The sequence below is a fragment of the Schistocerca gregaria genome, chromosome 2 (assembly GCF_023897955.1).
Source record: "Schistocerca gregaria isolate iqSchGreg1 chromosome 2, iqSchGreg1.2, whole genome shotgun sequence".
Lineage (NCBI taxonomy): Eukaryota > Metazoa > Arthropoda > Insecta > Orthoptera > Acrididae > Schistocerca > Schistocerca gregaria.
The window spans coordinates 770198195-770215057 of NC_064921.1; the positions used below are offsets into that span (position 1 = coordinate 770198195).

General features: G+C 41.7%; 1 protein-coding gene across 1 annotated transcript in view; it reads left to right on the forward strand.

The window, feature by feature from the left end:
• LOC126336456 (uncharacterized) overlaps positions 1 to 16863 on the forward strand; it is a 72371-nt gene that overhangs the window by 15974 nt on the left and 39534 nt on the right. The window contains exon 2 of the mRNA XM_050000165.1: positions 14767 to 14982. Within this exon, the coding sequence (XP_049856122.1) occupies positions 14778 to 14982 (205 nt within the window). The 5' untranslated portion in view covers positions 14767 to 14777. The remainder of the gene's footprint in view (positions 1 to 14766; positions 14983 to 16863) is intronic.

The following is a 16863-nucleotide window of genomic DNA, read 5'->3' on the forward strand; positions in this document are numbered from 1 at the left end:
GTCTTCTTATTTCTGTCATTTCAGAGGTAAGTGATTTACCAGCAGTAAGTAGAGTGTACACATTTTAATTTCCTTCATTTCAAAACAAGTTATGTATTTTCGAAGAAAAAAAACTGCAGCACATATTTATTACCATTTTATATTAAGTGTAGAACACAATAAACTTACGCACAAATTGCATTGGACATGATCTAGGCACTGATTGCATTGGACCTATTAAAGTTAATAAGAGTATCTACTTAGAAATAGAGCGGGGTAGGTTGTCCATGAGGACTAAGGCCCAACTATTTAAGTGGCCAATTTTGTCCCATTGTTTAATTGGAATTATTTTAGGCCGTTTACGAAAACTTTCATAAACGTATATCTCCATGTAGAGTATCGAAATAATCCTCAGTTTGTGGACTTTAACAATTGATTGACTTATTTAATAAAAGCCTTTCTTTAGAGTGCGCCACAAATTATCTTCATCAAGCAAAGTTTACTTTCACAATCGAAAGGGTATAAAATGCGTGTCCTTTCTCGCTCGTCAGTCCAACTGCACTGAAGCATTTGCAGAAAGGAAACAGTATTGTTGCCACCAAACTCCTTGGTTGCTTTTTCTAAAGAATCGTTAGTGAAATTATACTAACTGGCCATCGTGTCCCTTTGGACAGCCTGCCCCGATCTCCACTTAAGGAGAACTTAATCATCTAGAATAATCGCTTGTTCATCTAGAACTCCAGCATTGGAGTGGTCATCAGGTAACCTATAAATGAAAATCCTCCATTGGTTTACCAGAAAACTGTCAATGAAACTTGCGGAGGCTCAGTCCAATGAAGGAGAGGACAAACCAGACCAATCCCTATCTTCCCTCATAGCAACTAGCTCTGTACACATTCCTGAGTTATCTGTTTTCAACTGAGCTACTGGGTTTAACAGAGAATTAATCCCCTTCCGGTCGGAAACACTCTTTGTCTAATACTCTGATGTTGTGCAACCCCTATCCATCATCTCACAGCAAACAGAAGCAAACACAGCAACACAGCACAACTGAAACAACGAAATATACAGCTTTATCAGTCTAACACAGACAATGTGAAACAGTTATTCTATATTCTGCACCTGATCATCAACCACATCTACTCTGAACATCACCTAAAACTATGGCCATAATATTAGAATGTGTAACACTTGAGTAGTAGTGACTCGGTATTCGGTGCGTTGTGACGTAGTAGGATCCGCTGTGTTATGCCTCAGGAAACTAATGGGAACAGTTGAAGATACCAATACTGACAGTGGCAGTTTTATTAGTAGCAACAGTGAAGAATCACTGTGTGTGAATTTTGATGGTTCTCATCAAGGCAGATATTACATTCCTTCTCTTGACGGTAACCAAACCACTGAGGCTTCTACAGGTAACTGTTCTCATAGCAACATCCTGAAATTTATTTAACATAATCATAGCACCTTTATTTGCTTAACATGTGAAGCAAGATATACATTTCTGACTTTTATTTGTCAGTCTTATATCAGTATTTTATCCACTAAATTAGTTGTACTTGAATCCTCCCATCGTTACAGGTACCTACTTCACTACCACATACAGCATTAGTTGCAGTTTTTTCTGTTTTTTGTAGTAGTAGGTTTCCCACTTTTATGGGTCAAGTGTCTTCAAAAATATAAAATATAACTAAATGCCAAATACATATTTAATATGGTAGGATAACAATAACATATAAATTGTGAAAAAGTAAACAATGGTATTGTAAGAGAAAGCATTCGAACAAAAATTTGCAAAAAATATAATGTTAAATTTTCTTCCACACAACATAGAACATAAATTGTCACTTGATATATAGGATCCATCAACATTAAAAACAGTCTGGAACATAACAATGTGAGTTAAAACAAGGAAATTGTAACAAAACCCAAAATAAACATAGTGATTCAGCAAAATTGCTTCAGCGACAGACATCAGTGCCAAGTAATGTAACTAATAAAAAAGAGTGTCAAAACATAGTAACTGAATCCAGGAGCATTACATTTCAATTTCAGAATACATCTGAGATCATCATACAAAATATTTCAACGTGATCATTAACAAGTAATATAGCATTGTCCTCACCTTTCCAAAATATTTCAAATGCCATGAAAATGTATTTTAAAAAGATCTTAAACGTTTCCTTACCTTTCGTTTCTGCAATAGTTATCGTTAAACACAGTATCTTGAACCGCCCATGAAATGAATGGGATGTTGCACATCGTTTACAGCGGCACGAACACAAGCGAACGAGCAGCAGTTAACAATAATTCTGTCTGAAGTAAACCGCAGACAAGCGAACGAGCCGTATCCATTTGCGTTCGGACCTCATTAACTGTTGCTAGCTCGCATTTCACTGGGCATTCGTCTTTCAGCTAACCGTCACAAGATGTTCGTATGTTTTTCACTCTGGAGCTAGTAGCTGAAGAACTTTGATCAGCTTTCTCGTTTTTGAACTACTATGGTTGTTGACAAGAGTTGGGTCAGCGAGGGAGTGATCAGAATACTCCAGTAACGGGCGTCACTTAAGAGACCATTTGCTTGCAAAAAGTGAGGTAAGAGATTTTTATTTTTTTGTCTGGTTGGGAGTGGGTAGAATCCAGTTTTTCGACTCTAGAAACTCTCTAAACAACTTCTTGTGGCACGAATTTTGTGGCACTTTTTTCTGATTGTCGGCTTTTAATCGGAAACCATATATGCTACTGTAAATTCAATGTTACCAAAACGAAACAGCATTAAATTTTTACTCGAATGACCCACTTAACTGTAAAAATTGGTGCAGCTGTTGGAACGCAGTCAGCCATCGAAGTTCGGTCATTTTTACTATACTGGCTAAAAAGTCAGCTCCATTTCCTGTAACTCGAAAATGGCTACTTCAAATGAAAAATGACAAATTATCAGAGCTGTATAGAATGAAATTTCATGTTAGAAAACAAGCATCTCGTTTCTCAGTCTTGGGCACAATTAAGCGTTCATACACTTGAAAGCCAAACTAATTACACTTTTTTTTCCTGTAAGTCAAAGCTATTCAATGAAATTTTCGATTGACATGTCGTAAACAGCCGAAACTGTCATCACCTCCGTTCCTTTGTTATTGTTTCCATTGTTAATAGTACCTGGTCTTTTTCTGTTCTGTGAGGGAAGCTCTCACAGCTCCTTGTCTCTTGAAAAATTCTCGTCTCCTCCTTCGAGATTACTTTTGTTGTACGGTCAATGACTTTAAAACGATTGCTCCAGATCCGAGGGAGGTGTGTTTCAAATGCAACGGCAATTTAGTTGATGGTGGTGTGATTAAAGTGAACCAGATAGGAGTGGAAACGCTACCAAAATTCAGTAAGCACAAGAAAATCGTAGCACATCGTAAGTTATTTATTGGTATGGCTGAAACTGAAGTGCGCAGTGCTTGTCAAAAGAAGTACAATACCGTAAAACAATTTTATCGTCGTTGACAAAAGAACCTGCACCGCCAGCGTCGAATATTTGATCATACAAGAAGGTATTGGATTTTAATGAACACTGATTACATTGTGGCGAGGAACTTGATGCTATCTGGGAGAAACTTAGCAGTCTTCCATGTGCAAAGCATAACGTTGTCCATAGAGAGATGAAACTTAAGAGCTGTTATTGGGGTTGCAGAAAGGCACAGTAGTGAGTTTCAAAAGTACAGTCTCATAGTTTCTACTACAGCAAACAATTAGATCCAATAGAGGAGCGTCGGAGAAACGTACGCGCTGCTGAAGATGTTCTTTGTGAGGACATCCGTATACAAGACTAGGATACTTCGTAATACTCCTCACCTGGTGATTTTTTGTCAGATGTCCAATCAGTGATCCCTGAATCATTGGTCACTTTGGTTGAGTCGTTGGTTTTGACAACCAAACGAGGATCTCTATATAAACGGAAAAAAGTGTGCCGCTTTGTCACATGCAGTGATGTCTGCAGTAAGGCCACGGTTATATCTGTCTTCACTACTGACTGGGTGCAGTACGTTCATATACAAAACATTCGGATCATGGCTTGAGGTCGACGCTCTTAGTGCAATTGTATTTGCAGCTGCAGATGTGGAAGCTTCCCAACTCTGGATGTCCTCGATTGCACCAACCTAGCATCCTAACATAACCATGGATGGATTCAAGCAGTTTATCTTCGATAACACCGATTTTCACATCTGCACGGTTTATCGGTTGAATACTTTCCGTTCAGTGAAAGGAATCTTCGCAGTCACTCCCTACACAGCTACGGAGTTTGACAAGAACATTGATCGGGAAAGAAGATGATCAACTTCGGAATTCTTGTCTACAGTTTGTGTACCTCATTTATCATCTATCAAAAAGCGAATGATGTTGGCTGAAATTATTATGAAGCACCTCAGTTTCGACGATCCTGAGTGCTGCAAGGTATATCTCTCTGAGATTCTGTGGCTTTATGAAAGTGGAAGAACTTCACTGCCATGCCAGTTTAGAATGGATTCATGAAGAAGCCATAAATCACCGACAGTCGGTTCATTGAAAAATAATGGACCTCCCACTCTTAAATTATCATCCAATTTTGTAAGACACAATGTACACATCTCTTCTAACAGTATTGAAGAAATGCATAAAACAAGGTCAAAGGTAGTGTTTTGTCACTTCCGATCAGCAACTGTTATCTGATTGCGACGGACGTTGTAAGAAGCGAAGGCAGTGATGAAGACCATGTCTTTGTTTTATTACGTGGGTTTCACCTTCGATTCTTCTTGGTGTGCATAGGTATAATAACGGCAGGAGGTGGCTAGAGAGTCTTAGTGTCCACAATATTTGCTGAAACCTGTTTGAATAACGTTTTGAGTGTGCATGTGTACGCTCAAGCAGTAAGAGCGCATACGCTGGTTCACTTGGTATTGTCATATTACATCTCTCAGGAGACTAGGTTCAAGGAAGAGAAAATGGAAATAACTGAGTAATTGTTGCTTCCCTATAACAGACAAACAGTAATCAAACGTCATGAAAACGAAAATTGCATAAATATGATAACCAAGTTTGAAAATGTGGTTTTCTGCATTGAAGGAACAGGAAACAAACACATTTTTGTCAACAGTCTTGTGACTGCTTTGATGCGGCTCGAGCCATGAATTCCTCTTGTGTGCTAACCTCTTCATCTCAGAGTAGCACTTGCAACTTACGTCCTCAATTATTTGATGAATGTATTACAATCTCTGTCTTCCTATACAGTTTTTGCCCTCTACTGCTTTCTGTAGTACCATGGAACTCATTCCCTGATGTCTTAACAGATATCATCCTGGCCCTTCTCCTTATCAGTGCTTTCCACATATTCCTTTCCTCTCCGATTCTGCGCAGAACCTCCTAATTCTTTACCTTATCAGTCGACCTAATTTTCAACATTCGTCTGTAGCACCACCCCTTAAATGCTTCGATTATCCTCTGTTGTGGTTTTTCCACAGTCCACGTTTCATTACCACACAATGCTTTACTCCAGATGCTCAATCTCAGAAATTTCTTCCTCAAATTGAGGCCGATATTTCATATTACTAGACTTCTCTTGGCCAGGAGTTCCCTTTTTGCCATTGCTAGTCTGCTTTTGATGTTCTCTGTGCTCCGTCCGTCATTGATTACTTTGCTGCCTAGGTAGCAGAATTCCTTAACTTCATCTACTTCGTGACCATCAATCCTGATGTTAAGTTTCTCGCTGTTCTCATTTTTACTACTTCTCATTCGTCTTTCTTCGATTTGCTCCCAATCCATACTCTGTACTCGTTTGTCTGTTCATTCCGTTCAGCAAGTTCATGTAATTCCTCTTCACTTTCACTCAGGATAACAATGTCATCGGCGAATCGTATCATTGATATCCATTCACCTTGAATTTTCATTCAACCCCTGATCTTTCTTTTATTTTAATCATTGCTTCCTCGATCTACGGATTATACAGTATGGGCGAAAGGCTACAACATTGTCTTGCATCCGTTTTAATACAAGCACTTGGTTCTTGGTCGTCGACTTTTATTAATCCCTCTTGGCTGTTGTACATATTGTATATGAACCGTCTCTCCTCATAGGTTACCCCTACTTTTCCGAGAATTTAGAACATCTTGCACCATTTTACATTGCCGAACACATTTCCCAGGTTGAGAAATCCTATTACCGTGTCTTAATTTTTATTTAGTCTTGCTTCCATTATTAACCGCAACGTCCATATCGCCAGAATTGCCTCTCTTGTGCATTTACCTTTCCTAAAGCCAAACTGATAGTCATCTAGCGCATCTTCAATTTTCTTTTCCACTCTTGTGTATATCATTCTTGTAAGCAACTTGGATACATGAGCTGTTAAGCTAATTGTGCGATAATTCTCGCACTTGTCAGTTCTAGCCGTCTTCAGTATTGTGTGGAAGATGCTTTTCCGAAAGTCGGATGGTATGTCGCCAGACTCATACATTCTACACACCAACGTGAATAGGCCGTAGGCAGAATGAGGGTGACTTCTTATGCCGGAAGTCGTCGGGGTACAGTGTTGATTATTAATCGAAACTCAAGCAGCGGCGGGATTCGAACCCTGGATCGAAGACGTTTTGATTACTAATCAAAGACGCTACCCTTACACCGAGGATGGACAGCTAAATTGTGGGTGCAATATTTACTCATGGGTATACTCACAAAACAGTTTATTGAGACCGAGCGTACTGTAAACTGGAACCTGCACTTAAGGACCGTTAAGAAAATGCTAGCATACTTTCATGCTGCTGATCTTTTCCTGTACACTAAAAGTGCTCATCTTTACTTACAAGAGAGGTTCACATTGGAAGACGGAATGGATCTACTGGATTCCACAAATTTACAACTGAAGGTTAAATCGCCATAAAGAGAAGTGATAAATTTTGGTTTGGGATATGATCTAATATGTGAGCAGAGCAACTTTAATGAAGACAATGTGGGCGAAAGGCAGTTTGACTTACGGCCGTGGATTTTCTGATTCTGTGCTCAAGAAGTGGACTTTCAAGGATTCCTTCTTTACAGGATGTTTGTCAAAAACTTGATGAATTCTGTGATACATCATCAGGAACATTTAAGAGCTTCAATCAGAGGTCAAAATGCAGCAGTCAGTGACAAACTGATTGATTGACTGGCTGTTAAAACATCCTCCTCTTCCCAAATATTATATGCTTATGTCAATAAACAATGTAGTAAATGGTGATGTATAGGTAAATTGTCATCATGCATTAGTAGAAGAAAGTGGGGGATCACCAGAATTATAGGTTACAACATTAAGACTCATTTCAACGGGACTTCAAAGTTGTCAGACTTGCTTCCTGCACTATGGCTCTCCAGAGGGAAATATTCTTACCATAAACCCATTAACATTGTTTCAGACTATGTGCTATCAAGCAATCTGATGAAAACTTGAAGTTAAGTTCCTCATTTGAACTTTCTCCGTACCCCATGTCGCAATAAGGGCACAAAAATCACCTCTCTATGATGCATTCACACCTCTGCAGCAGAACGAAGTGTTAAAAATAAAAAGCTTTGTGGTGGATGGTGGTCACCTGCTCCATAAGGTTGTTTGGCACATTAAAGACAAGTCTAGAAACATCTCTATGAAATATACTTATTTGCGAAAGCACTACGGATCCAAAATTACAGACACCATATTCTTTATCAGATATCATTTTCAATGAAGATACAAATGCTGCAGTCGCACAGGAGAAGTTTCTCGCCAATGAGAGCAACAACAACCTCTTTATTTTGACGCTCATTCGGAAATTTGAGGATGGAGGTATTCAGGTGCAACAGGCAGAAGAAGATGCGTATTATTAACTGCAGAAACAGGTATTTCCCAAGTTGCTGAGCCTGCTAGTGCGGCAGTCGTGAGCGAGGATACTGAAGGATCTTGACGGATCGAACAAGCAAGTCTAACAACTTGTGCTTCCATAACCTGGGAAGAGGGAAACCAGCAGGAGCGAGGTACTCCAAAAATTCTTTCAATTTCGATCCTACATTTGCTCTTTCAATCATGCCTTCACAGGATGTGATACCACATCTATCTTTTTTGGCCAAGAGAAAGGGAAACTAGTAAACCTTATGGAGCAATAGCCACACCTCAAATTGGAAGCTGCAGAGTTTGTTACATATCCAGTCTCCCAAAACGTAGTAGCACAGGCAGGAGAACAGCTGCTGTTAGCACACTATGGGAATTCCTACTGCTCGACTTTCTGCGCGCTCAGGTACGAACTTCCTGTCAAGTCTGCCCTGAGGAAATCTTTCAAAATGAAAGGAGACCGCCAACATCGGACGCAAGGAAGGTGACACTCATTGCAATTCTAAAGCCAAGTGCAATCTTGGCTGAGGAAGAAAATTGCTCCACGCCAGTGGGGCTGGAAGAAAAATTTATCAGGCCTGTTTCCAGTGACGATGATGAAAGATGCGGAATCACACACGCTAATGAAGATGCTTTCCTGCTCATACAAAACAAGATTTACAGGAACATGCCGATGTCGCAAATCCTGGACTGAGTTGCTCTTAAACGTGCAATCACTAATGTGGCTTGTCTTGGGAGAACGCCCCAGGAATTGAGCTCCACGAGGATATCAAAGATAGGTTCCAGGACGAGGAAGATGGTGAAGGTGCCGCAATGTATGTTAAGGATCGGATTCTGGACGGGGAACTGGTGTAGTCTTCCAAACTACCTTGATAAAATATGAATTTCTGATACATAAATCGCACACACATAAAAAAAAAGTATTTGCATCACCTCGGCTCCGAGAGTTTCGGAACGTGTACAGAAAATTGGAATGGAGAGCAACATAAACACCATATATGCCCTTTTTATTGGTCACGAAACTATACATTGCTTGTTGTACCACGATACAGCGAGACCTTCATCAGTGATGGTCCAGATTCCTTTACACACCAATAACTTTAATACCGATCAGCACGTCCGCTTGCATTGATGCATTCCTGTATTCGGCGTGGCATACTATCCACAAGTTCATTAAGGCACTGTTGATCCAGATTCTACCTGTTCTCAACTGCGATTTGGCGTAGTTCCCCCAGAGAGGTTGGTGGGTCACGTCTTCCATAAACAGCCCTTTTCAGTGTATTCCAGGCATGTTCTATAGGGTTCATATCTGGAGAACAGACTGGCTACTCCAGTGGAGCGACTTCAGTGTATCCCAGGCATGTTCCATAGCGTTCATATCTGGAGAACATACTGGCTACTCCAGTAGAGCGACGTAGTTATCCTGAAAGAAGTCGTTCACTAGATGTGCATGATGTGGGCACGAATTGACATCCATGAAGACGAATACCTCGCCAATAGGCTACCGATATGGTTGCGCTATCTGACGGACTATGGCATTCACGTATCGTACAGCCGTTACGGCGCCTTCCATGACCACCAGCGGTGTACGTTGGGCCCACATAATACCACTCCCAAACAGCAGGGAACCTCCACCTTGGTGCACTCGCTTGACAGTGTGTCTAAGGCGTTCAGCCTGACCGACTTGATTCCAAAAAGGTCTCCGACGATTACCTGATTGAAGGCATACGTGAAACTCATCGGTGAAGAGAACGTGGTGCCAAACCTGAGCGGTCCATTCGGCATGTTGTTGGGCTCACATGTAGCGCGCTGCATGGAGGCATGGTTGCAAAGGTGGAGTTCGCCATGAACGTCGGGAGTGAAGTTACGCATAATGCAGCCTCCTGCGCACTGTTTGAGTCGTAATACAATGTCCTGTGAATGAACGAAAAGGTATACTCAACATGGTGGTCTTGCTGTCAGGGTTTCTCCAAGCCATAATCCGTAGGTATCGGTCATCCACTGCAGTAGTAGCCCTTGGATGACCTGAGCGAGGCATGTCATCGACAGTTCCAGTCTCTCTGTATCTCCTCCATGTCCGAACAAGATCGCTTTGGCTCATTCCGAGACGCCTGGACACCTCCCTTGTTGACAGCCCTTTCTGGCACAAAGTAACAATGCGGACGTGATCGAACCGTGATATTGACCCTCTAGGAATTGTTGAACGACAGACAACACGAGCCGTGTAGCTCCTTCCTGGTGGAATGACTAGAACTGATCAACTGTTGGACCCCTTCTGTGTAATACGCGCTGCTCACGCATGGTTGTTTACATCTTTGGCTGGGTTTAATGACATCTTCGAGCAGTCAACGGGACTGTTCCACAGTCAACGTCTATCTTCTGGAGTTCTGGGAACAGGGGTGATGCATAACTTTTTTTTATGTGTGTATTTTCTCAAATATAGTCAGGCACTTTTATTTGTTCATTTGTCAAATTTCTATTCTAGTCATACGTAAATACATACTGGCTATCACTATGTATATGATTTTGATTATAACAACCTACTGTTACCAGTTAAGGCGTGGATAAAAATAAACGAAAGTACACATAACTGAAGATAATTGGGGAGGTATATACAAAAGGAACGCATGTGATCATTAGAGACACATCTTACCACTGGAAATTTCATCTCATTTAATAATTTCCACTTGAAGAAAGAAATGCAATTACTTTGGCTCTAAAATTTATGAACACTTATTAAGTGTTCATGCCTGAAACTGAGAACCTTGATGACTTTGCGACTTCAAATTTCATGTTTTGCAACATCGATAACTTAATATTTTTCATTTGGTGTAGCCATATTTGACTTATAGGCGTTGGTGCCGACATATAACCATCTGATATAAATGACAGAAATTTTGACAACTGATGATGGTGTGTCGGCTGCACCGATTTTGACATTTAAGTAGGTCATTTGACGCAAAATCTAATGTTCTTTCATTGTTGTAATAGTAGGACTGATAGTTTTCGAGTAATAGGCGAAATCGTGGAAAAATTGCCAAAATCTCTTATTTTTTGGCCACAAAAGTTGACGCAGGTGTTTTTGAAGTAGAAAACTCAGGTTCAGCTTATGAGTAATACAAAAAAATAAAATATTGTACCTCCTTTATGCAAGCAAAAAATACGACTGGACTAGAAGAGAATATAGTTTTGATGACACAGGCATGAATATACCAGACGTTCCTCTGGCATCGAAGAGGTACACCGTAGAAATGTGGAAGGAAAGAAATATGCTTGGTCGAGAACTTCGAAAGCACGCAGTGATCCTACTTGGGACGTCAGAGAGACTGTGGAAATGAAGTGAAATGACAGCATGTCACTGATGGCCGGGAGTCCACACACGGTGAAGAGATTTTTAATGTAATGACCAACTCAACAAAAATAGCTTTTCCGCCATCACGCTATGTGCCCTGCAACATACCAACATACTTTACCGATGATTGTATCAAGTAGCTTATCTAACAAGTTGTACGTGTATTCCCGTTTCAATAATGTTAATTCACTGGCATTATCTTCCACATTGGTGCCTTAATCATATCCTAGAAGGATCAGCATACGTCACTGCAAATTTGGAGAACTATCTAAGATAATGTAGTTACTCAAATGTGTAACTTTCAACGTAAATATTCCCAGTAACAAATAACCTGAGTGCAAATGTTAGCCCTTCTTCAGTCAGTTATTAGCGTTTTGCTTCTAAATTCCCCTCTTCCTTCCTATTTTAATGAGGAATCAGCCAATATCATCAACTGATATAGGGGAAATCGGGGTGGAACGGGATACGTAATGCTCCATTAAGTTTCGGGAATGAAGCCGCATGAATTCTGCTTCTTCTTCTAATATTTCGGCTGTATACCTTTCAGCCATCTTCAGAGAAAGCGGTACGACTGACGCTCCAGCGCTCGCTCCAACATTTTAAACTCGCGGACCGCGCCACTGCGCAAGCGGGCACAGATAAACAAGGCGCCAGTGATGTTAATCGGCGGCAAAGACGTACAATATGCATGAGTTACGTCTGTGGCTGCGCATTCGATCCATGCTGGGGGGTCGATGTATTACTGGGAGCTGAACTGTAGCGACGTCTTTGTAAGTTCAATATTGAAAGTGCCGGATTCCATGATTTATCTAATGTGAAACCGCTGTCTCTATTAATTAAATTCTTCGTCAAGCGGATTTCAATGGCCTCTTTTACTACGGAGTCCCAGAAAGATGAAACAGAAGTCAGAATTTCGACATTTTCATATACCATAGAGTGACCAGAATCAATACAATGCTCTGCCACAGCCGATTTACTGGGTTGTAAGAGCCGAGTGTACCTGCGATGTTCCATACACCTCTCTTGGACTGTACGATTCGTTTGTCCGATATATGAAAGGCCACATTCACATGGTATCTTGTAAACTCCAGGCTTGCGGAGTAGTAAGTCATCTTTAACGGAACCCAGGAGTGCAGCCGTCTTCGCCGGTGGCCGAAAAATCACTTTTACTTTATGTTTAGTGAGGATCCTTCCTATTTTGGATGAAAGGCTTCCCACATACGACAGGAAAGCCATGGATTTAAATGTTTCCTCGTCATCTTCTGCATTCCTTACGGACACCTTAGGTTCCATTTGTAATGCCTTACGTATCTGTTGTGGAGAACACCCGTTGTCCTCAAAAACTCTCATCAGATGTAAAAGTTCGTCTTTTAAACTACTTTCATCAGAAATGACGTGTGCTCGGTGTACCAAAGTTCTTAGAGCACTACTCGTCTGCGAAGGATGGTGACAGCTATTTGCATGTAAATATAAGTCCGTATGGGTCGGTTTCCGATATACTGCATGACCCAAAGTGCCATCTTCTTTGCGCCGTACCAAGACATCCAAAAATGGAAGACATCCCACCTTTTCCACTTCCATTGTAAACTGAGTTTGTCCATGGATGGAATTCAGATGGTTTAAGAAGTCCTGCAGTTTGTCCTCGCCATGAGGCCACACTACAAAGGTGTCATCAACGTACCGCCAAAAAACTGTAGGCTTCAAAATAGCAGACTCCAGGGCTTTCTTAATGTTTCACAATTTCTATAAAATAAAAGGAACTCAAGGAAACACTTCTTCAAGTGATAAAAAACACCTTGTAGAGTAACCTAATGTACCTTATTCTAAAATTATTTAAAACAATAAACTTTTCATTTTTTACAGTTTTCCAAAGCAAGTCTCGCATATTTCCCGTTCCGTCCCACCCACGGGGCAGAATGGGATAAAGGCATTTTTTGTTAAATTGTTGCATAAACCTTGAATTTGAATTACGAATATCGTATTAAACTACGACAAAATGTTGTATAACAGGCAATTCAGACTAAGGAATGTGTAATTTACACAATTAAAATGTCATCCTTCAAAATAAGAAAATACATCAATGTCATTTTGAAAAATGTACAATGCTTAATAGCCACCAAACCACTAACTACTAGTCCTTTCGACAACAGTCACAAATCAGTATTTCCTCTTCATTTTCACTGTCTATGCCAGCACAGGAATTGTGTGCCCACTCTGGCATGAGACCCAGTCCTAATTAGAAACGGAGTAGAAGTCTCCACAGTAGAGACACTCAGCATCCTCTCTCTCTGATTCTCTCTTGTCCGTCATCTTTTTCCTTTTATTTTTCTTAAGGTCTTTGATGTCCTCTGTTTTTTCAGGGTGTACAGTTTGATATTTTTGCGTTGACTTGAATTGCACCTGACGTCTCTGTCCTGACATTGTTTATACTTGTGCACTCTCCCCCATTCTGTAGGTATACTTTACGCGCGACAGCATTCTGCAGTTCCTTCAGATGAGGAGAATCTGTTAATATGACGGTTTTTCCTTTTCGTCTTGTAGTCCGCCGTGTATTTTGACAGATTAATGGGATTGGAATGACAGCTTCGGGCGATGTCTGGAAAGCTGAGTTGTTCGGAGAACGTAGCTGGTTGGGAGAGTCTGGCATCCATGAACATCCAGGCTGGGTTTTGCTTTGTAATTGCATAAAAACATGACGGGGCAGAACGGGACACTATCCCATTCTGCCCCGTCCCGTTCCGCCCCAAGCGCACTTTTGGGGTTAACAACTTCTATAGAGTGTAATAACTGACGTATTTAAACGAATTAAAAAACTAAAGTCTAACAAATGCTATGCACGTTAAGGGGAATGTGTCATTTTAGAGTATACAATTAACAATTAACAGCTTACCTGGCGTTGAAAGCCACCAAACGTTAGATCAACGCAAGCAGTAACTTAGATCTCTCACTTCAAACTATATCAGAATGGCTGCCCTCACCTACCCTTCCATTCGGAGAAATAGTTAAATGCCCATGCAACAGGGTGCAACACTGTCCAGTCTAGAAAAGAGCAATTTCCCATTATCCCCAGCTGTTCCGTTCCGCCCCGAGTTCCCCTGTGTTCAAAATTTTGCATTGTTGCTAAGGACGGCTCGGGCTGCAATTCATTGCGATGTTCGCTACCACCAGGCGTTTCGCACTTACGTATAGTTTCAGACATCCAGGTCTAAATTCTGCTGGTCCTGCACCTTTTAGCCTATTTAGCCAGTTTAACGCGGATCTGACTAGAGCTGTATCGGGTGTAGCTTGTGTGGCTTTTATTAGTGCCAAAAGAGAGCAATGCCACTGCGATCCTAGGACTGAAATGTTACGTCCGTGGTCTCTAGGTGTCTTCCGTTAACTCCGGTGTAAACGCTTGTTCGCTGGTGCAAGCGAACGTTAATGAGCACCACAAGTTGTTTGCGAGTGCTGATTCACTTATGTTGGGATAGGTTTGCTCTGATATACGGGAGGTTTTGCGCGACCCGGCCTGTACACGCAGGCTGTCCGGCAACTCCCTTCGCACGCAGTCCTCTGTTAACGCCAGCGACGTCCCGGCGGCCTGTTGCAGCAGCAGCCAGCATGCCGCCGCTGTCAGCCCGCGTCCTCCTGCTGGCGGCCGCCGCGTGCTGCGGGGTAGCAGCGCGGCCAGGGGCCAGACTGCGACCGCGCAGCCACGGCACTCTCTGCATGTGCGACGACACGTACGAGCCCGTCTGCGCCAGCAACCTCTACACCTACATCAATATGTGCGCCTACCAATGCGCTGCCGCGCACGCATATCCAGGTGAGCATTCTCCTTGCACCTTAATCGTCTGCTCGTCTCTTCTAGGTTGTCGTTCACATTCAGTACCGTATCTTGCAGGGTGTACACAAAATGCGGATTTCCACGGTTTACATTCCTATCATCTTTTGAAATTATATCGATAACAGTATTGTAGAGAGGTCTCGTGATGAAAAGAAATTTCTCAAATTCTTCGTCCATTAGAATTTAATATCTGTAATTATATAATATTTTATGCACATGGCCAGAGACGGCAAATATATACCAGTAATTTGCGATAAAAATCAGAAATATTGTCTCCGAACTTTTAAAACTGTTCATCACTTGTCTTTAACAAACTCTCTCTCTCTCTCTTTCTCTTGCTATCTTCTTCTCTTTGACTACTTAGTCCTTCCTAGGCCATTGTTTGCCTAAGAATGTGAGATTATTAGATAACAGCAATTCGTTAAGTGGGAGTGGTGTACGTGTTATTATTATAAGACTTGTTACGACCATTTTCACAGATGACAGACCAGATATTCAGGTTCCTAAGTACTTTTAATACTTTCCAGAATAGCGGCTTGCCAACGAACAATCCGCAGCCATTTTCTGCATGTCTAGCCGAACGCCATTAACAGTAGAAAACTTTCTGAGAGCCTGCAGTTATTATTTCATTATGAAGTCCGATTGAAATGGGAGAATGGCATCGTTGGCCGGGATGCCCCATCCAGGCATGTTCGGCCGAGTGCCAAGGGCAAGTCTTATTTCAGTCGACGCCACATTGGGCGCCTTGCGCGGTGGTGATGAGGATGAAATGATCATGAGGACAACACAACACCCAGTGGGCAAGTGGAGAAAAGCTCCAACCCGGCCGGGAATCGAACCCGGACCCGGCTGCATGGGAGGCGAGCACATTACCACCCAGCTGAGCAGGCGGACACGAAGTCCGATGTCCAAGTGCGACTAACGTTAGCGTCCTTGTAGTAATACTCTTGCCGCTGCAAATCAGGAATTACGAGTCAATCATTTTGGCAATGGAGTGCTAGTCTGCATACTCCCATTCTCAAAAACAAAACAAAAAAATCATCATCATCATCATCAATTTAAGACTGATTATGCCTTTCAGCGTTCAGTCTGGAGCATAGCCCCCTTATAAAATTCCTCCATGATCCCCTATTCAGTATTAACACTGGTGCCTCTTCTGATGTTAAACCTATTACTTCAAAATCATTCTTAACCGAATCCAGGTACCTTCTCCTTGGTCTGCCCCGACTCCTCCTACCCTCTACTGCTGACACCATGAGTCTCTTGGGTAACCTTGCTTCTCCCATGCGTGTAACATGACCCCACCATCTAAGCCTGTTCATCCTGACTGCTAGATAAAGAAATTTTCTTTGTATATGTAAATCTTCATATCGGCCTGAGACGGAGATGTATACTTTTCCTTTGGAAGTTCCGCAAGGCTCTGGAATTTAAAACGAAGGTAAGTGTTCAAACTCAGGAGCCTAAAAAGGGAGGATTTGGTTCCATGACCTTCCAGCTTTTCGTGGGGAATTTCTCCTAAATAGGTCATGCACTTTCTAAAAATTAGACATAGGCTATTTTTCTGCCAGCATAAAACACAGTCACCATTGTTGACTCTGCGTATGGTGAAGCCAATATACTGAAAGCAGGCATAATTAATATTCCCTGCTTATACGGTTTGTCACATTTTGGAAGCACTTTACGTGCACTTCAAGAACTTTGTACAGAACATAGACACTACAACTGCCAGCTAAAACCTGATAAGTAAGTTGTGGCCGAGCATCGTACACAGGCAAACCATGCTACAGACTATGAGATGTTAGTATCCGACACCCAGGTCGATAGCAGACAGGAGTCAATGGTCGAGCGCTACAGGAGGCA